This window comes from Anabrus simplex, chromosome 1 (assembly GCF_040414725.1).
Source record: "Anabrus simplex isolate iqAnaSimp1 chromosome 1, ASM4041472v1, whole genome shotgun sequence".
NCBI lineage: Eukaryota > Metazoa > Arthropoda > Insecta > Orthoptera > Tettigoniidae > Anabrus > Anabrus simplex.
In genome coordinates this window covers 650,141,425-650,163,546 of record NC_090265.1, presented here as the reverse complement: position 1 = coordinate 650,163,546, position 22,122 = coordinate 650,141,425, and the positions used below count along the sequence as shown (strand labels likewise).

The 22,122-nt window shown below is 39.0% G+C and overlaps 1 protein-coding gene across 5 annotated transcripts in view; it reads right to left on the bottom strand.

Moving 5' to 3' along the window:
- Positions 1 to 22,122, bottom strand: part of uex (metal transporter uex) — a 485,844-nt gene that overhangs the window by 36,758 nt on the left and 426,964 nt on the right. For all 5 annotated transcript variants that reach the window (XM_067135790.2, XM_067135791.2, XM_067135793.2 and 2 more), the window contains exons 4-6: positions 16,112 to 16,283; positions 5,069 to 5,260; positions 713 to 859 (exon numbers count right to left, since the gene is read on the bottom strand). In XM_067135790.2, the coding sequence (XP_066991891.2) occupies positions 713 to 859; positions 5,069 to 5,260; positions 16,112 to 16,283 (511 nt within the window). The remainder of the gene's footprint in view (positions 1 to 712; positions 860 to 5,068; positions 5,261 to 16,111; positions 16,284 to 22,122) is intronic.

Below are 22,122 nucleotides of genomic sequence, written 5' to 3'. Positions count from 1 at the left end.
AGAAGTTATTTTGGTGCAACATTTTTGATGAATAACCTTGTATATCTCAGAGCCCCAACACCTTCAATGAACAGAAATAATTCAGTCCTGTTTAACCCTGACAGTAACACGTCTATAAATATCGCTTTAGTTACACCACACGTTTCAAAGACGTGTCACTCAAAGCCTATTATTTAAAATTACATTAAAGTTACCAGATGGAATGAAGAAGGAATAGAGGTGGTGGAGGGGATAACTCTCCCCTCCTTAAGAGGAATAGATGGCATTCATTCGCACAACACGTCAGAAAAACGTATGGTGTTACTGTCAGGGTTAATCATATAAAACTACTCTTCTAACTGCACTGCTTGTAAATGAGCACAAAACTAAGTGTTCTCTTACTGAGGACAGCTGTGGTAAAACCGCTGTGTGACAGTAATAAAGCTGCTTCAATTCCAAAAAGTTGTAAGTTCAGTTTATATTAAATCTACCCACTCAACAAAATATGAATTCAAAATAAATAGATATTATATCAAAATAAAATTATATTATTTGAGAAATATGTCCTGGAATGTGCAAATATTTTTGGTACTGTTTACATCCTGAGCAGGTCCAATATACCGACTGACTTCTAATATCAGAGGGTAAACTACCACGGCTACCATAGCCACCTTGTTTTGTAACATGGCTCACTAAAAATCACTACATGACTTCCATGTTCATCAATACTTACTCCAAACATCAGTTTCATCCACTATCTCAGACTGGATGAGTTCTTCGATAACATCTTCCAGAGTGACTATCCCTACTGTCTCATAAAAGGGATCTCCTTCCCCTTCGTTGTTGACTCTCTGGACAATAGCCATATGTCCCTTGTTTCCTACAGCATAAATGTTAACATGATTAATAACATCTTGTTTACAAATTCACTGATAGGTATATGTACAACAGCATTTAGAAAGCAGGAAGGAATTTCAGTAATGACATCACTAGACTGGGCATTTATGCATATTTGCACGTCAAAACAATACAGATACCGTTATGATAACACTCAAGCCAAAAGTCATTTTGTATGATTTGGAGCCAGAATGTAAAATTTAATTGTGCATGGTCACACAAATTTCCCACAGTACCATAATATATATGGAAGTGTATGTAACTGCATATTTCTCTTTTATGCCTTCCTGTCCAATCATTTACAGTATCTAATATGCTAAGAATGGGAAATAAGAATAAGGAAATCCCTGTGTATACACAAATTTAATGTATCTGTGAAAGGTCAATACAGGGTACTTCAATATTGTAAATGAGCTAATGATCGAGGAATTTAGTGAGCCACATAAAGTAATGTGTGCATTCATTCTAGACAAAAAAGTACCATGGTTGTTATAATAAGGAGATTGATAACTTGAGAAACCTTGTTGTAATTTGTGTATACAGAATAGGACAAGGAAAGGTAATGAACTTGAAACAATGAACCAAGATTTTATAATTGTACTTTCACAAAAAACAAAAAAACAAAATGACCTACAGAATATTGGTGACATGGAGGAGGGCAAACTAGGAGTTTGGTCAAAATGTATAAAATCATATGAGACTGGCAGAGAAATATACACTCCTTAAAGATACAGTTAACACTATTAATTGCCGTCCTTGGAGGCCCAGGTTCAACTCTCGATAGTACCAGAAATTTAAGAATAACAGGAGTGCTAATTTGTGGTTAAAATGGTACATGCAGCTCACCTTCATTAGAGGTGTGCCTGAAAAGAGCCGGTTACTGTCTTGAACATTCATGTTCAATCTGTAAAGCTGATTCTAAAATTGTTTACGAACATAATCATATGTTTATTAGCCCAACCTACAGATAGAAGTAATGAGAAACTCAGCTGATAGATAGAATTTCAGTTGGAGGTGTAGCACAAGTAATAAGAATTAGTCATATTCTCAACAGCATAGTGAAAGTCTATCATGGCAAGAAGGACAATGAGTCAAATAATAATACTAGATTATAAATTCCACCTGTTCAATACATAAGAGGTTTTTATTTAATTTTAAGGAATAGTTCTTAACATATTAGACATGAAAATGAAATGGCGTATGGCTTTAGTGCCGGGAGTGTCCGAGGACAAGTTCGGCTCACCAGATGCAGGTCTTTTGATTTGACACCCTTAGGTGACCTGCACATCGGGATGAAGATGACACATACACCCAGCCCCCGTGTCAGCGGAATTAACCAATTATGGTTAAAATTCCTGACCCTGCCGGGAATCAAACCCGGCACCCCTATGACCAAAGGCCAGCACGCTAACCATTTAGCCATGGAGCCGGACATATTAGATATAGGGACATGTTTCACCCATAATGAGGGCATCATCAGCCTAAAAATCTCATACCTGAAAGAAAGATAGATCAGGATCCTCAGTATCAGTGAAACATGTCCCTCTCTATATATATAAAATAAGAGTTTTGTCTGTACATTGCTCAGAATTTGAAAAGAATGGTATTTCTGTATCGGTCATGTCCACAGTAACAAGGAAATGCATTTTTTTTCTTTTCCGCAACTTCTGTCTGTCTGTCTGTCTGTCTGTCTGTCTGTACACGCATCACGAGAAAACGGCTGACGAGAATTTAATGAAAATCGGAATGTAAAGTCGGGTGATGAACTGCTACAATCTAGGCTATAAATTATTTTATTCACGCCGAGTGAAATGGTAGTTTAGGGGAAGGCCTGAAATTTAAATTTAATTCTCAAATATTTATTATATTAGTGGTCGTATCTTCACGAAAATTGGTATGCAAAATCGAAATAAGTCGCTTATAATCTAGGCCATCAATAATTTTATTCACTCTGATTGAAATGGTAGTTTAGGGGAAGGCCTGAAATGTAATCTATATATAAAATAAGAGTTTTGTCTGTACATTGCTCAGAAATTGAAAATAATGGTATTTCTGTCTCTGTCATGTCCACAGTAACAATGAAAAGCATTTTTACTTTTCCGTAATTTCTGTCTGTCTGCCCGTCTGTGTGTATGTACACGCATCACGAGAAAACGGCTGAAGAGAATTTAGTGAAAATCTGTATGTAAAGTCGGGCGATGAACCACTACAATCTAGGCTTTAAATTATTTTATTCACGCTGAGTGAAATGGTAGTTTAGGGGAAGGCCTGAAATGTAATTCTCAAATAAGTTATTTATTTATTTCTCAAATAAGGTTCTCAAGGGATACCTGGTAGGAAGGTATCGATGAATACTACATAACTAACATAATTTTTGTTATGTCGTAATTTAGTAGTACAGTAGTTATGTAAGAAGTTATTAAATTTCCGATCACTTATGTCTTATACATTGTTACCGTACCGCATATAATCGGAGATGTTCATGAATTTGGATTTTTGTTACTAAGTCCATATCAGCGCCGAGTCACGAGAAAATGGGTAAACAGAATTTAGTGAAAATCGGTATGTAAAGTCTGAGAATAAGGAACTACAGTCTACGATATAAATAATTTTGTAAGACCCCCTAATATCACAGAGTCGAAAAAAAACTAACGTGAAGGCCTGCAATATAGAAAGCTCATAAACTTTATCAACAATAACATTACTTTGACCACTGTTGGTTGTGATGTGCTTTTTGTCTTCTGTTTCCTCTCATCCCCGATAGATAGGATTACTGCAGCGTACCGAGGTTTTTTTAAAATTTGCTTGACGTTGCACCGACACAGGTAGGACTTATGGCGACGATGGGATAGGAAATGAATAGTGGTGTGAAGGAAGCGGCCTTGGCTTTAAGGTACAGCCTGGTGTGACTGGTGTGAAAATAGGAAACCACGGAATAACATCCTTTTTTTTTTGCTTAACGTCGCACCGACACAGATGTTTTATGGCGACGATGGGATAGGAAAGATCTAGGAAGTGGAAGGAAGCGGCCATGGCTTTAATTAAGGTACAGTCCCGGCATTTGCCTGGTGTGAAAATGGGAACCACGGAAAACCATCGTCAGGGCTGCTGACAGTGGGGCTCGAACCCACTATCTCCCGAATACCATCTTCAGGGTTGCCGGCAGTGGGGTTGGAATCCACTATCTCCCGGATGCAAGCTCACAGCTGCGCGCCCCTAACCACACGGCCAACTCGCCTGGTCGTACCGACTGTAACAGCCTGCCTGTATATTAGTGGGAAGTAGCTGGGGAGTAAGATAACTTTCTTCTTTAGCATGCCATTCCTCTGGTTCATACAGTTTCTGATATATATGGTACGTAACACACTGGTTCATCATAGTATTCGAGCTATACAATCCCTACTCTGAGCCACTGATTGGAATGAGTAGTGTGCATATTTAATGGAATAATGATAGAGGAGTGTTCATGGCAGTCTGCGACCAGGTTATTCCAGCTCTGGAACTTTGGACTCTTAGATCGGCACCGTAGTACCGTTCGTTGAAAGTGAGAAAGTGTGCGGTTTTTCATTTGATCGAGTATTTTATATGATAACATTGCTTTCAATCGCTACATTCCTACTGACGTTTTTGTAATGACCTATGTTGAATTCAGTTAGGAAAACCACCAAGTCAGTCTTTCTGAGAATCCCGTAGCGAAGCACGGGTATATCAGCTAGTATCTAATATGTTTAGAACTATTTCTTAAATTTAAATAAAAAACTCTTATGTAATGAACAGGTGGAATTTATAATCTAATATTATTATTTGACTTTAAGTACATTTCAATACGGACCATAACATGAGATTTGTAACATGTAATAAGGACAGTGGCGACATTTGACTGCGTCTGCATAATCACTTTACGTAAAGGATTGTCAACATGGGAGGCTGTTCATCAAGTGTGAGTGTATCAAAGTGGTGTAGTCTGGACATTGAATTATTTCATAGTAACAAGATTTGTTGATGGCTTAACCTGAATAGGGCATCCAAGGACCACTGGGTTGAAGAAACAATGACAAAATACATGTTGGTTCAAAATTTTTACAAATAAAAGCTACAATTTCAGGACTCAAATGTACTGCATATTTGATTTTGTGCTGCATATTTGATTTTTATCTTTCACAGAATTAAGAGAAAAGGAAGGAATGTTCACCTTCTTTAAATTGTTTGAACATAACGTCGAGAGTTGTATCTTCAAATACAAAGTTGCATGGGTTCTGATAGAAATTGCACAGAGTCTTCAGAGGCGTATTATCATCTGGATCCACAAAGGCTAAATCCTTAATGAACAGCACTGTCACAATGTTAGAACGAACCCCATCGTATACTGGTACTCGAGAATACCCTGGAAAAACAAAAAGCAATATAAATATTTCTTGCATGCAATGTGTGACACAGACACAAGTTTAAATGAAATTCAGAGCACTATATCCTTGTTCAGCTTCAAAATTTGTATGCTACTACTGATATCTCAAACTACAAGCAAAACCAGTATTTTTTAGTTTTCATATTAATCTAAAGTAAATATTTTCACAGAAATCTTTGTAACACAATTAGGTAACAATTCCAACAAACTATTTCTCAAGTGAGATAAAAACTACCAGCGTGGTTTTTGCTCTCATCGGTCTGCCACTGATGGTCTGGTCAGACTGGAGAGCACCATTCAGGAGGCCTTTATCCGGAAGGAACACCTAATCGCCGGGTTTTTGACCTGGAGAAAGCTTACGATACTACCTGGCGATATGGGATTCTCTCCACACTATACCAGTGGGAATTTTGGGGAAATTTGTCGACGTTTAATGAGAACTTCATGTCCCTCCGGCTCTTTTGAGTCCGAGTAGGGAATGCATTTTCTCAATATTATGTTCAGGAAAATGGAGTACCTCAGGGATCAGTACTAAGTGTCGCACTGTTCGCAATCCCCATCAACGGCATAGTTGCCACTGCTGGGCCCACAGTCGTCCCAATCGCCGTATGTAGATGATATAGCTCTACATTACAGTTCCAGAAGGGTGGTGGTCTCTGAGAGACAGCTACAGCAAGCTATTAACCGAGTCGACAGATGGGCCCTGCAAAATGGTTTTCGATTTTTAGCGGCGAAAACCTCAGTTGTACACTTCTGTCGACGTTGGCTTGTGCATTATGAACCAGAGCTCCACTTGTGAAACAGTGGCACATGCATATTCCTGAGTCTCCATTTTGATAAGAGACTAACGTGGCAGCCCCACATCCATCAGTGGAAGGTTGCCTGCATGAAGAGACTTAACATGCTTAAGTTTCTCAACAACACTTTGTGGGGGGCTGACCGTGCGGTGCTACGTTTTTACATGGCAACGGTCCTCTCCCGAATGGACTATGGTAGTGCGGCCTATGGCTCAGCATCAAAATCTATGCCGAACCATTTAGACATTATTCATCATAGTGGAGTTAGACTGGCAACGGAAGTTTTCCATACCAGCCCCATTCCCAGCCTACTCGCTGAAGCAGGAGTTCCATCTTTACAAATAAGGAGGCAGCAGTTACTCCTCACGTCTGCTGCCACAATTCGTGAAATGCCGCTACATCCAAGCTATCAATACATGTTTAGTAACCAATACCACCAGAGGTACCAAGACCGGCCGAATGCCACACTGCCGGTTGGGGTTCGATTTGATAGCTTTTATCGTGATTTAAAAATAGATATCGGTAGTTGTCTTGAACAAACGTTTAGCGAGGTACCTCCGTGGTTAGTTCCGCGACCGGAAATACGTCTAGATCTACTCCGTGGACCAAAAGTGAACACGGATTCCTCCGTTTATCGGACATATATTCAAGGATGGTTCTAAAATCGGAGAAAATGTTGGTTGCTCTTTCGTCACCGATGATATGAGCACGAAGATCTCGCTTCCTAGTGTATCTAGGGTGTATACTGCGGAGCTTTACGCCATCTTAGAAGCTCTGCAGTTTGCAACGCGTGACGAAAGAAGCCACTATCGTATGTGTACTGACTCGTTAAGCTCTCTGCAGTCTATTGAAGCCTGTTTCTCGCAACACCCACTGGTGCAGCAGATTCATGACCTTCTAGCCAGGTTAAGTGATGCTGGCACACAAAGGAAGCGGTACTTTTACCTCCAAGACCTGTCAATGTACCTGCTAAAGATATTTGTTCTCAGCTACGACGAACCATCTTGGCGTCCTAGGAATCGGAGTGGCTGCTATCCCAAATCCCAACAAGCTGAGATCAATTAAGAAAACAACTGCCATGTGACGGTCCTCTTTCTGGCCTTCACGGAGAGAGGCCATAGTATTGTGTAGGCTGAGGATAGGTCATGGACTCTTATCTCCCAAAGAGGGAAGACCCCGCCGGTGTGTTCTTGTGGTGCCGACTTCACCGTAGCCCACATCCTCACAGAGTGCGCCAATCTCTCTAGTCTAAGACGGAGCTTCGGCCTGCAGGAAACACTCGAATGCATACTAGCCGAAGACGAGACTACTGCTGATCTCGTCATCCACTTTATGTGCGACAGTGGATTAATTAAGAGGTATGTAAATTACAAGTGTACTGTTACTCAGGGAACGCACGTTACCTTTTGATTTGTTAGTAATTTTTCGCCTAATTCAATAAACATTGTTTTTCTTTACTGTGTTTCCAAATTCCTTCGTTGAATAAATTATTTTATTTTACTTTAAATTTATTTTCCACACATTTGTTCAGAGAGGATGATTACCTAATTGTACTTCCTCTTGAAATAAAAATCACCACCACCAGCACCATGTTCCACAGAAGGGAAACTTAAGAGACTTCTTTTTATTAACCGATACAAAGAAGCCTACAAAACTAATGTCAATATTGCATTTCAATTTTCTGTCACTGGCAACTAGGTGATGTGAAGTTTCTTTCCACATCAGTTTTCTATACAATTCAAGGGACAAGTCATCTTTTCCTGTTGTTTCCCTTCCTATTGAGGATTAGCTTCCCCACACCAAAATTTAACTTTGTATTCTGCTCACAGACTATAATATTGTGGTAAGCTAATAACTTAGGAAGTTAAGAACACTAATCGCACATTTTATATAATTATATCCCAGGAATTGTGTGAGTGCAATTCTGGCCAGAGAGAAGGCATTTTGCTACGGGGGCCTCCCCCAACCTGCAGGTGGGGTATGAAATCATTCTCTACATCGTTGCTCAGGAGCCGTAACTACTCATCATATCTATATATATCTATATATATAAAATAAGAGTTTTGTCTGTACATTGCTCAGAATTTGAAAAGAATGGTATTTCTGTATCGGTCATGTCCACAGTAACAAGAAAATGCATTTTTTACTTTTCCGTAATTTCTGTCTGTCTGTCTGTCTGTCTGTCTGTCTGTCTGTCTGTCTGTCTGTCTGTCTGTCTGTCTGTCTGTCTGTCTGTCTGTCTGTCTGTCTGTCTGTCTGTCTGTACACGCATCACGAGAAAATGGCTGAATAGAATTTAATGAAAATCGGAATGTAAAGTCGGGTGATGAACCGCTACAATCTAGGCTATAATTATTTTAATCACGCTGAGTAAAATGGTAGTTTAGGGGAAGGCCTGAAATTTAATTCTCAAATATTTATGTTATTAGTGGTCGTGTCTTAATGAAAATCGCTAAACAAAGATGGGAAATAATTCGCTACAATATAGGCTATACACGCTGAGAAAAATGGTAGTTGAGGGGAAGGCCTAAAATTTGTCAAATATTTATTTTATTAGTGGTCGTATCTTCACGAAAATTGGTATGCGAAGTCGGGAAATAGGTCGCTATAATCTAGGCTATCAATAATGTTATTCGCACTGAGTGAAATGGTAGTTTAGGGGTAGGCCTGAAATGTAATCTATATATAAAATAAGTGTTTTGCCTGTGCATTGCTCAGAATTCGAAATGAATGATATATGGGATTACTGCTGCGTATCGAGTATAACAGCCTGACTGAATATTGGCGGGAAATAGCTGGGGAGTTAGAAAACTTTCTTCTTTAGCATGTAATTCCTCTGGTTCATACATTTTCTGATACCGTACTGCTGATACGTAACTCACTGGTTCATCATAGTATTCCAGCTATTCGATCCTTACTCCGACGCGCTGTTTTGAATGAGCAGTGTGCACTCTTAAGGCAGAGACTCAGTAGTACCGTAGTAGTAGCATGACCTGGTCTAGAATTACAATTTAAGCATATTCCAAATTATAGCACCACAATTCACTAAATAACTTAAAATCCAACCCTGAAAGGAGCCGTTTCTTAAAAAGAGCTTCTTCCTCTTTACTTTTATTAAATTCTACATTCATTTTATTCAAAATTAGCAGTGAAGAAGGGGTTTCTCCTCTGGCTTGGAGGAAAAAATTGCCTCCAAGTCAGATTCTTCCGCCGCCAGTGTAGTGAACTGAGATTTTCTGACACATCGGGTACTCCTAGAAAACTGATTAGCAAAAGGGCATAGTTTTTGCCCTGGGACTCTCCACTATTCGACCCCACCCTTTCCGGAAAAAGACTGATAGTATTCATGGATCACGGCTGTCTGCAGCCTGGTCATTCCAGCTCTGGAACTTTGGACTGTTAGATCGGCAGCGTAGTACTGTTCATTAAAAGTGAGAAACTGTGTGGTTTTTCATTTGATTATTTCATGTGAAATCATTGCCTTTACTTGCGCCATTCCTACTGACGTCATTGTAATGACCTATGTTCATTTCAGTTGGGAATACCACTAAGACAGTCTTTCTGAGGATGTAAAAAGGCAGGTTGAGAGTGACTGTCTGCCATTGTAATGCAATTTCCCAACCTGATTGTGAAAGATGGTAGGCAAGCGGGCCTACCATTACAATGAAAATTCCCTAACGCAGTCTTCATTTATGAGAAAAAAGACGTTTGGGGATTTCTCCGTCGTGTTTCCAGGGTAATGTTACGAGCTATGCAATTTAATACAGTCTTGCTCACAACGTGTACACTACCTAACCTACAATTTTGTATACAATGTAGAATTCCGTAGCGAAGCACGGGTACATCAGCTAGTTAATTCATAAAATTATATTTCATTACTTTCCTTCTCAATTACATCCCTGCAACTCACACACCACATATAACACTATCCTCCACAATAACACACAGTTACCTACACATGGCAGATGCTGCCCACCCTCATCGGAGGGTCTGCCTTACAAGGGCTGCGATCGGCTAGAAATAGCCACACGAAATTTAATTTAAGTATGGTATCTAGTTACTAGGTTATAAGGGGTTCATAAATACATTTAAAATGTACCAAAGGAACAAGCAAACTTTGTAGTGTACATTCTTGTGTTCAACTGATCAGGTGGTTCATTTTTCCAACTGCAGTCAATTTATAACTTCGGCTATCACTCATTACTTGATAAACTTTAAAATTTTTGGACAGGAGGCCAAATTATTGAAATAAAATTTAAAAAATGTTAACCATACAGTAGACAGAAATAAAACAAAATAAATCACACCAATTGTTTAGAACAGCATTTCTCAAACTTTTTAGCTCTGCAACCCCCAAAATAATTCATGACCCCCCTGAAAAAACTTTTCCCAATAATAATAATAATAATAATAATAATAATAATAATAATAATAATAATAATAATAATAATAATAATAATAATAATAATAATAATAATAATAATGTGACAAATAGTTCAAATTATTTTGATGACTTGATAGTGAGTGTCTGAAGTCTGCCAGTCTCCTCACTTTCATCTATCCTATCAGACCTCCCTTGGTCAAATCTTGTTCTTTTCCAACCCCGATGGTATCAGAGCACTCGAGGCCTAGGGAGTCTTTCATTTTTATTGTCTGTCTTTGGCCGATACATTCAATTTTCGAAGTGTTGGATCCCTTCCATTTTTTTCTCCGACTAGTGTTATACAAAAAAAAAAATAATAATCGTATGGCCTCAGCTACCGTGTGCAGACATTTTAATTTGACGACATCTGGCTGTCTGCTCGTCAATTTCGACGTTTCGTTTTACTCTAGGCGCACTAGATGGCAGACAGAGTCAACCGAAACTCTCTTGGGCGTCTATGGCTGAGATTTAATGAATTTTGTCGGGAAAACACCAAATGTGTCACCAGAGATCTTTTACATGCCGACATCGTACGACATGGAGTGTCGAATGGACTTTTTTCCGCCCTTCAAAAAACCGACTACAGGATGGTTGCCTAGTTGTACTTCCTCTTAAAACAACAATCACCACCACCACCACCTCACCGTGTTTAACAGTGAGTGTACAGTGCCCACACAAGTTCTGACATGTTCGAACATAAACTTGTCTTGATTAACAAAACCAGTTATACCAGGAACAGTACAGGAGATTGAGATCATTGAAGGTTTCAGCTTTTAGTGTGTGCATAGTAAAAATGGTGAATTTTTTCTTCAACTGCCAATGCAAAACGGACAAATTTGTGACAAAATGAAGTGAGACGCCTACATCCTGTTGACAGTTATTTAAAATATGGATTTATTTCATCGGACAGCAAGTCACAATATGTTGTTTACTTTCAAGATCTATCTGCTGAAAATATAAAGCCATCAAAGACGGCACTTCGAAACCAGAAACAAAACACCAGTCTTCTAAAAACAAACCTTTCGAACATTTCTAAAGAAAAATACATATTTTTAAAATCAACAAGTTTCTATTTATACAGCAAGCAAGAGTGATAAAGAAATGCTTGAAGCATCATATTCAAAAATCAAATCAAAATCTCTTTATTTGCAAATGAGATGTCTACCTCGGTGGCAAATGGTACACTAAATACATTATTGTCAAGCACTAAATTTTAGATTAACAAGAGAAGAAAATTTTCCTAGAATACAATATTATACAATTTATGGTAACAATTTTTTCTATTAAACACACAGCTCATCCTTAATAAATTTATATTGTTTACAAAATTCTAATTATAATATCTCCTGTACTTACAAATATAGTCAACTCATATACAATATGTGGAATTACTTCAAATAATACCATACAACTGGTATAAGATTAAAATTTACATTGCATTTATTTACTTATTTATTTTTTTACCCATTTTGAAACCTAAGTAGCAAAACGACCTGCTGCGTCTTAACCAGAGCCCCCTTTTGCCACCACTCTTCAGAGTTCCTGAAGGGCCTTCACAGATACCGTAGCGGTCCCAGGGCCGTCGAAGTCCCCACTGTACTTCACCCCTACAGGCAGTCCCCTACTTTGGCTGTCCAAACTCCTTAGACCAGTGTATGGAATTAATTTATTCACACACATTTTTTATTTACAATAACCTGCACTGGTCGAATACCCTCTAACATTTCATTTATTTTCTCTGTTGCTGTTTATTCTCTTCTTGAATATCTGTACAGATTTTGGAAAAGGATCAAACACTACCCCCGGTAAACTGTTCCACTCCTTCACGCCCTTCCCAATGAATGAAAATTTAACCCAATCGCTTCTGCTAAAATTCCTTCTAATTTTATACTTGTGGTCAGTCCTGCCGATATAATTATTTTCCAACTGAAGCCTCTCACAGATATCTCCCCATACTGCTTCTCCTGTATAGGCTCTATATAATCCTATAAGTCTAGTTTTCTCCCTTCTCTTACTTAAAGTTTCCCACCCAAGTTCCTTTAACATTTCTGATATACTACTCTTTCTCCTGAAATCCCCTGTAACAAATCTTGCTGCTTTCCTCTGCAGACTATCTATTTCTTTTATTAGGTATTCTTGGTGAGGACCCCAAACACTGTTTGCATATTCCAATAATGGATGAACCATACTTAAGTAACTTTTCTCTTTTAATTCTTTGTTGCATCGTTTAAGTAGCCTCATTATGACATGTAATGATCTGTATGCTTTCCCAACAGTGTCGTCCACATGACCCTTCCAGTGCAAATTACTTTCAAATCTCACACCTAATTATTTGCACTTGCCATCTTTTGGGATAACTACCTCATCCAAAGTATATTCAAATTCAGTTTTAAAACTCCTGTTTGTAAACGTTGAAACAGTTGATTTGCCTCCATTAACCTTCATATTATTTTCTTCAACTCATTGTTGGATACTCTCAATGTCCCTTTGTAATTCTGAACAATCCTCAGTGTTATTTATTTCCCTATAAACAATTATGTCATCTGCATACAATCTGATTTTTGATGTTATATTATTCCCTAAATTATTTGTATATATTAAGAAAAGTAATGGACCGATTATACAACCCTGTGCAATTCCCTTCCAAACTTTCTCTTCCTGTGATATATTATTTCATACTTTGACTTTCTGAACCCTTGAATTTAGAAATGTTTTTATCCAACGTGTAACCCTTACGTCCAATCCTATTCCCTCCAATTTCTTTAATAATATTCCATGTTCCACTCTATCAAAGGCTTTGGAAAGATCTATGGCTATGCAATCTAACTGGCCTCCTGAATCCAACTGATCTGATATGTCCTGCTGAAATCCCACCAGTTGTGCCTCACAAGAAAATTTCTTTCTAAATCCATACTGGCTCCTCATGAACCAATTTTTATCATCACATATTCCTCTGATGTACTTTGATATTAAACTCTCCAGTATTTTACAAACTATACTGGTCAGGCTGATTGGTCTGTAGTTCTCTGGTTTCCTTTACAAATTGGTACTATTATAGATTCCTTCCATTCCTTTGGTATTACACTATTATTTATGACATAGTCAAAGAGAAATTTTAAATAAGGCACTATGTACCACCCCATTGTCTTTAATACCTCCCCAGTAATTTGATCACTTCCTGCTGCTTTTCCTTGCTGAAGCAGCTGGATTTCTTTGAAAATATCTTCATTTGTGAATGAGAAGCTTCTTGTTTCCCTGTGTGTCTCTCCCTCTCTGTCTTCTGTTTCAGTTTCCAACTCCTAACAATCTTCTACTGAATCTCTGAATTCCCTACTAAATAGATTTGCTTTCTCAGTATCTGTTAAATAGTATTCACCTCCTTCTCCCACCATTGTAGGAATTTGGATTCCTTTTCCTTTTTGATTCCAGATTTATATGAATACAGCTTTTTCCATTTCCCTTTGTGGTCATTACCCTCTTGAAGTATGCCATTCATAAAATTCTCTTTTGCTTCCTTTTTCACTCTATTCAGTTCCCTCATTAGCTGTTTACTAGTTTCTCTACTCTCCCTACCCTCTTTGATTTTCCTGTTTACTATTCTACATTTTCTTTTTAATTTTCTTATTTCCCTTGTATAATAAACAGGGTCTGAGGTCATTTTACCCTTCTTAACAGGTACAAATCTCTTCTCCCCTTCCCAAATGATTCCTTTAAATTTAGCCCAAAGTGTATCCACATTACTCCCTTCACTTATCCAACAACTGAATTGTGATTTAAGGTAAGTCCCAAATACATCAACTTTAGGTTTTCTTTACAATTTCTTGTGTGACCCTCTTATTAAGCCTTTTTGGTACCAGTCCTACATCCATTATTACATCCTTATGGTCACCTATTCCTTCAATTACCTCAGTTTTATCAACAATTTCCCATGGTTTAACCAAGAATACATCTAGTAAGTTATTGAGATGAGTTGGTTTTTGTACTACTTGTGTATATCCTCCCTCCCAAATTAACTTATTTGCCAGTTTCTATTCATGGGCTTCACTTGCAGTTCCACTCCATTCAACTTCAGGCAAGTTTAGATCTCCCCCAATTATTACCATATCATTATTATTGTTTTTATGAGTATAATTTATTATTTTCTCAAATATTTCCATGTCTCTTTCCTCTTTCCTCTCTTCCAGGCCTATATGTTCCCATAATTCCCACCTCCTTCATATTATCATAAACTAATTTTATCCCGAATATTTCATCCCTTTCATCGGTAAACCATTCATGTGAACAATAAGTTTCTTTCACTGGAGTAAACAACCCCCTTCCATTTTATCTTCTTGGTCTCTACGATAGACTGTATACCCTTCTGGAAATACTTCTCTATTACCCATTAGCATGAAGAGTACCTAGCTAAGATATGTAATCCCTACACAACTGCAACAAACTCATCCATCAAATCTTTCAAAATGGTGTTTTGGACTGTTGTTTTAAAATAAATATGTTCTTAGATGTGTTTTTATTTTCTGGTGTTTTTTCTTTTCAAAAAATATTTTATATCCCTTTTGTACACTTTTTTATTTCATGGCTCTGTTTATGCGACACCACGACCTCCTTGACCAGTTTGAGAAATGATGGTTTAGAATACTGATATGAAACTAAAATGAAACAAAGGATGTGAGATAAAAATAATAATAATAATAATAATAATAATAATAATAATAATAATAATAATAATAATAATAATACCAAATGATAACCACCTGGAAGAGAAAAACATATTAGGACTACATACAAGTTACACTTACATTATAGGAGAGAGAGAGAGAGAGAGAGAGAGAGAGAGAGAGTGAGTGTGTGTGTGTGTGTGTGTGTGTGTGTGTGTGTGTGTGTGTGTGCGCGTGTGTGGAGGGGATTAATATCTCGATTATCAAGTATTCTGACCACCAGAATGAAAAGGTACAGTAAGGAAAAGGAAATAATAATAATAATAATAATAATAATAATAATAATAATAAATATAAAAGGCTAATGCTCCACTCCTCAAAGCTCTTTTCTAAACTTACTGGGTCAATTTTTATAATTTGTAGATTCTGTCTTCAAGTGACAGTTTTCCTCAAAAACCAACCGGAAAAGTGGATTTTTCTTCAAATGGCTGTATGTCCCACCGACACAGATGGCTCTTATAGCGACAATGGGACAGGAAAGGGCTAGAAGTGGGAAGGAAACGGCCATGGACTTAATTACGGCATCAAGCCAAGTATTTGCCTGGTGTGGATATGTGAAACCACGTAAAACCATCTTCAGGGCTGGTGAGTGCAAACTCACAGCAAATTAACTCGGTTTGTAAGAGAACGTGCTAGGTTTTTGAGACAAGGAATGCCAGATATGCAAATGAGTAATGCGACATGTGAATAGACAATTATCTCTATATACGAGTATAATTAATTTGGTGCAAGAAAAGAGTGATGGGATTGGAGAACTATGTCCAAAAGCAAGTTAAAATAGCCAAACCTGATCCTTTTCAATTCTGATATATAATATAAAATGAAGCATTATAAGGAGAACACTGCCAGAGAATTCAAAGTGTTAATTAATAATCAAATTGTACACAGATACCTTGCTTCATGATTTCTGAAACGGTTTCAAAATCCAAAACAGCGTCAATGGAGAGCATGAACACATCCTCCAATTTGGTCATGATTTGAGCAACATTCTTCTTACTGAACTCGAGGGCACCAGAAATGATGTTCACTTCATCCTTCTCTAAATCGTTGTATTCATTGGTGACCTAACAGGAAGAAAAGAAAATAATCAATTAGTATTCAGATATTCCCATACAGACTAATAAGAACGAGTAATAAGCCACAGCAACAAGAGAAAATTGTCCGATTCAGTCCGTCCTTTTAAGAAGGACAGCAGAGCACAGGGGCTGAACATTAGCTGTCAGGAGTTCCGCGACATTTTTATTCTCAATAGTAGAGAGCACCACATTTGACCAAGCCGATCGAGTAGATGACAGTGGTTGCAGATTCAAACTATGGAACGGTTCTTTGCCCTAGAGAGCATCGAATATGAGGAGGATATTTCATAGAACGGTTGCACATCTGATCATCCTTCTCAGACTCTGGAATGGTTCTTCTCCATAGAGTGTATAGAATATGATGATGATGATGATGACGATGATGATGCTTGTTGTTTAAAGGGGCCTAACATCGAGGTCATCGGCCCCTAATGGTACGAAATGAAAAGACAACAAAAAGTTATAAAAATCCACTGACCAAAATAAATTAAAAGTCATGAAAAATGAATGGATGGACATGAACAAAAAAAAACAACAACAAAAAACGAGCAAACAAAAAAGGAGTGGATCCAAATCAAAAAAGATCATAGATAATTAATTACTGACCAAGGGCCCACTCATAAAGCACAATCCTGAATCGAGGATGCTTGATGTCTGAAGGGGTCCAAAATCCAGGTCTAAGGCCCCTCAGAATGGTACATGTCGCGAGTAAAGTAGAACCATGGTATATCTCAAGCTGCGGTACTAATCAAAGGTAGCGTAAACTCGCGGTGTTCCAAACATTAATGTACTACTCACAAGTATTGTACGTCGTAAAGGTAACGCAGACCTATGGTGTTTCTCACACAATGGCGCCACTCACAGCCTACGCAAACCGATGAGGTTCCTCACCTAGGTGTACTAAGCACGGGCGCCGGTATTCCCGTGGTGTTCCTCACATAGTGGGTACTAATCACTGGCAACGCAGAGCCACGGTGTCGCTCATATAGTGGTACAACTCACAGGCAACGCCCCGACCCGCGGTGTTGCTCACATGGGTACGACTCACGGGTACTGGAAAACCACACTGAACCCCGCTTGAGTGCTACGAATCACAAAACTATTCAGTACCTAACACAGTGGTACTACGCGCAAGTAACAGCGACCCATGGTGTTCCCCGCGTGATGGTACGAATCAAGAGTAGTTTCATGGTTCTAATTCAATCATCCCTTGGTCGCCCCTTGTAGTCGCCTCTTACGACAGGCAGGGGTTACCGCGGGTGTATTCTACATGTGCGTCCCCCACCCGCAGGGGGTAGTATAGAATATGAGGAGGACGTTGCACGTACGATCATCCTGATCAGACTCTGGAACAGTTCTTCACTCCTAGAAAGCATGGAATATGAGGACGTTTCATTAAGAAGGGTTACACCTTATATCCTGAACAAAGTTCGTCTTGGTTTAGTTGAAGTGACTTGTTCTTCATTAGCTGGTTATTATGCAAGTTCAAAGCGAGGGACCATGTCATTTAGAGATCATGACTCTGCCTAGCAATGAAACTTCGATATACAATACAGAGTACATTGCTGTAATACAAGAGGAAGAGACCTGCCTATACTCGTAAACCATGAACACGCATTTTGAGTAGCTGAGACGGTAAAGCGCTCGCTGGCTTTCTGAGTCCAAGTTGGCAGGTCGGCTGATATTTGAATCTGCTCAAATACGCCAGCCTCCTGTGGGACAGAATTCCGGTACCTCGACGTCTCAGAAAACCATAAAAGTAGTAATACCAATGCGATTATTATTAACAACAGCAAATAAATGAATAGGCTGAAACATACACTCCTCGCTGTGCGGAATCAGTTGAGAATCGTCTTATATCAGTCAATTTTCACTGGAATGATTGTGGCGTGATTGAATGAATAGAGACAGGCGGAAATCACAAACGTTCAGAGCGAGGATTCGAACCTCGGGTCTGCGAGCGATGAAGATTCCCGGTCTATCGCGACAACGCGTTCTGCTAAGATGCTAAGATGGAACTTGCTCTATCATTTCAGGAAATGTTGTAACTATAAGAGGTCAAGAAAGATATTATTTCAGAATAATGAAAACCAAATTCCATGGCGCAACAGCTCCAAAGGGCCTTTGTCTTCCAAACGACCAGTGCTCAGCCCGAGTGCTGCGGATTACGACGTTTCGTGTGGTCGGCACACCGAATCCTCTCCGCCGTTATTCTTGCCTTCCTAGATCGATGCCGCTATTTCACCGTCAACTGGAATCACGTAGGCTGAGTGGACCTTGAACCAGCCCTCAGGCCCAGATAAAAATCCTTGACCTGACCAGAAATCGAATCCGGGACATACGGGTAAGAGGCAGACTTCAGAATAATGGATTGGTTAAACTATGTAGAGCAATGCTGGCAAGATGACTAATATTAACTTAGTTTTAGGGTCATAAACAAATACTCCCTTAATACTGCAACGCCACTGTACATTAATCAAATAATATATAGCCTGGCGCACAACCAGGGTAATCTGTTTAACAGATTTCCCGTGATGTAACAAACAAACAGAAAAAGTGAACTGAACCTATTTTCCACTGTTGCATATCTAACCCGAGATAGAAACGAATTATGATGCAAAACATTCAAGTGTACAAACAAAATTTTATAGTAATTTTATTTAAACGTATGTGGATACTGTCGCTAGTCGAAGGGGGTGTGTTTTTATTTTATCGATTGTTTTGACTCCCAGTCCACAACTATAATTTGAGTCCAAGCAACGGGTCGAAATGTTGTCAATGCTAAAGAGATTGAGACACGACGTTGAATAAAGCTCAAAGTCAAGGAGGCTGCATTGCTTGTCTACCCTGACAAATATTTTCCTAAGATAAACATTTCGAGATAAGTATTTAGAAAGGACGGCGAGTTCGTAAAGTTCAGAAATATATGACTTTGGAGTCCTCCCATTACCCTCATCGTATCTTTAACTCCTCTTCTCTATGCTACACATACAAACAGCATTCCGATATCGGCCAACAAGAAAAAGAAACAGTGCTCCCTGAGGGTTGGAGTCGTCTTCAACTGGAGAAGTTTGCAACATCAGAGTTATATTTTCCTCCTAAATCGGTCTGATGAGTTAGAGAGAACGTGAGTTCAGACTCACGCTACGTTCATCACTACTTACTGAATTATGATTTTGATTACAGTGCTCATCATCATCATCATTATGACATGCATTGTATGTAAGCTTTGGGAAGGCATTCTTTCTGATTATATTAGATATGTTTGTGAAATTAATAACTGGTTCGATAGAAGGCAATTTGGTTTTAGGAAAGGTTATTCCACTGAAGCTCAACTTGTAGGATTCCAGCAAGATATAGCAGATATCTTGGATTCTGGAGGTCAAATGGACTGTATCGCGATTGACATGTCTAAAGCATTTGATAGGGTGGATCATGGGAGACTAATGGCAAAAATGAGTGCAATTGGACTAGACAAAAGAGTGACTGAATGGGTTGCTATATTTCTAGAAAATAGATCTCAGAGAGTTAGAGTAGGTGAAGCTTTGTCTGACCCTGTAATAGTTGAGAGGGGAGTTCCTCAGGGCAGTGTTATCGGACCTTTATGTTTTCTTATATATATAAATGATATGAGTAAAGGAGTGGAATCGGAGGTAAGGCTTTTTGCGGATGATGTTATTCTCTATAGAGTGATAAATAAGTTACAAGATTGTGAGCAACTGCAACGTGACCTCGAAAATGTTGTGAGATGGACAGCAGGCAATGGTATGTTGATAAACGGGGCTAAAAGGTTGTGAGTTTCACAAATAGGAAAAGTCCTCTCAGTTTTAATTACTGCGTTGATGGGGTGAAAGTTCCTTTTGGGGATCATTGTAAGTATCTAGGTGTTAATATAAGGAAAGATCTTCACTGGGGTAATCACATAAATGGGATTGTAAATAAAGGGTACCGATCTCTACACATGGTTATGAGGGTGTTTAGGGGTTGTAGTAAGGATGTAAAGGAGAGTGCATATAAGTCTCTGGTAAGACCCCAACTAGAGTATGGTTCCAGTGTATGGGACCCTCACCAGGATTACCTGATTCAAGAACTGGAAAAAATCCAAAGAAAAGCAGCTCGATTTATTCTGGGTGATTTCCGACAAAAGAGTAGCGTTACAAAAATGTTGCAATGTTTGGGTTGGGAAGAACTGAGAGAAAGAAGAAGAGCTGCTCGACTAAGTGGTATGTTCCGAGCTGTCAGCGGAGAGATGGCGTGGAATGACATTAGTAGACGAATAGGTTTGAATGGCGTTTATAAAAGTAGGAAAGATCACGATATGAAGATAAAGTTGGAATTCAAGAGGACAAACTGGGGCAAATATTCATTTATAGGAAGGGGAGTTAGGGATCGGAATAACTTACCAAGGGAGATGTTCAATAAATTTCCAATTTCTTTGAAATCATTTCGGAAAAGGCTAGGAAAGCAACAGATAGGGAATCTGCCACCTGGGCGACTGCCCTAAATGCAGATCAGTATTGATTGATTGATTGTATCATCATCATCATCATCATGTTTCGACCACGGGGCCCATAGCTACGCCCTAGCATTGTTTCCACTTGTGCCAGGATCCTCACTTTCATCTATCGTATTCAACCTGCCTTGCCTTTGCTGGCGGGACCTAGTGTTTACAGTACACTATGTCTTCTGGTATAGGCTAGAGCAATTTTGTTACTTTCATTGACCTGTCTCTTGTCTTATCCTTGGCTTTGACAATATGAAAGTGACTGAGGTATGAGCGATGCTAGTAATGCCATTCCTTTTGCAGCCAGTCCCTGCTATGAATGGTGTGAAACTGTTGCTCATAGAGTCGGTTGGTGCATGCATTTCAGTGGGCTTGGCAGACTGATATGTAATAGCAAATTCTGACTCAGTGAGGAAAGCAACGGGAAACCACCTCACTCCTCATTTCCCTAGTACGCCTCTTCAGTAATGCCTAGGCCATCTATGACAGCTGATGGCGGAGCTGTTGAGGATCCAACCAGCCTTCGGGCTGATGACTAAACACACACACATACATAGTCAACTCTTGTTCTTTTCCGACCCCGACGGAATTAGAGCATTTTGAGGCCTTTGTCTTTCTCTGGCTGATAGCTTCATTTTTCGAAATGTCGGATCTTTTCCCTTTAAAAAAATTAGTGTTATATAGAGAATGGCTGCCTAGATGTACTTCCTAGTTCTTCTTCTTCTTCTTCTTCTTCTTCTTCTTCTTCTTCTTCACATTATTAGACTACAACGGCATGTTACAGTCGACTGCAGAGCACAATGCTTTCTGAGAAAGAATGTTTCTCTAATTAGTGCGGGTTTGAGGTCAATTTGTTTTTCCGAGCGACACCTTGACGACAAATTGTACAGAAGATAGACGGAAAAATATAATTTAGCAGGGATCATTTGAAAATACTGGGCGCCGAAATGTGAGCAAGCAAGCCATCTTGTTTGTAGGTATCATGATCATAATATATAACCGTTAAGGCTGGCCCCCTGGCAGAGGGACAAAACAATAGTATTATTTTTTCATGTGGGGTAGGGGCGTTAAAAATAGTAATGCTCCTATGGTCTCAGCTGCCATGTGCAGACATTTTAATTTGACGTCATCCAGACTACCTGTGTGTCAATCTCCACGACCCGCTTTAAGAGGAAGTACAACTAGGCAACCATCCTCTACTTAACATTAACCAGAGAAAAAAGCGGAAGGGATCAGACACTTCGAAAAATAAAGGTATCGGTCAAAGAAAGACAAGGGCCACGAAGGAAGTGAAAATGAGACTCCCTAAGCCTCCATACGTAA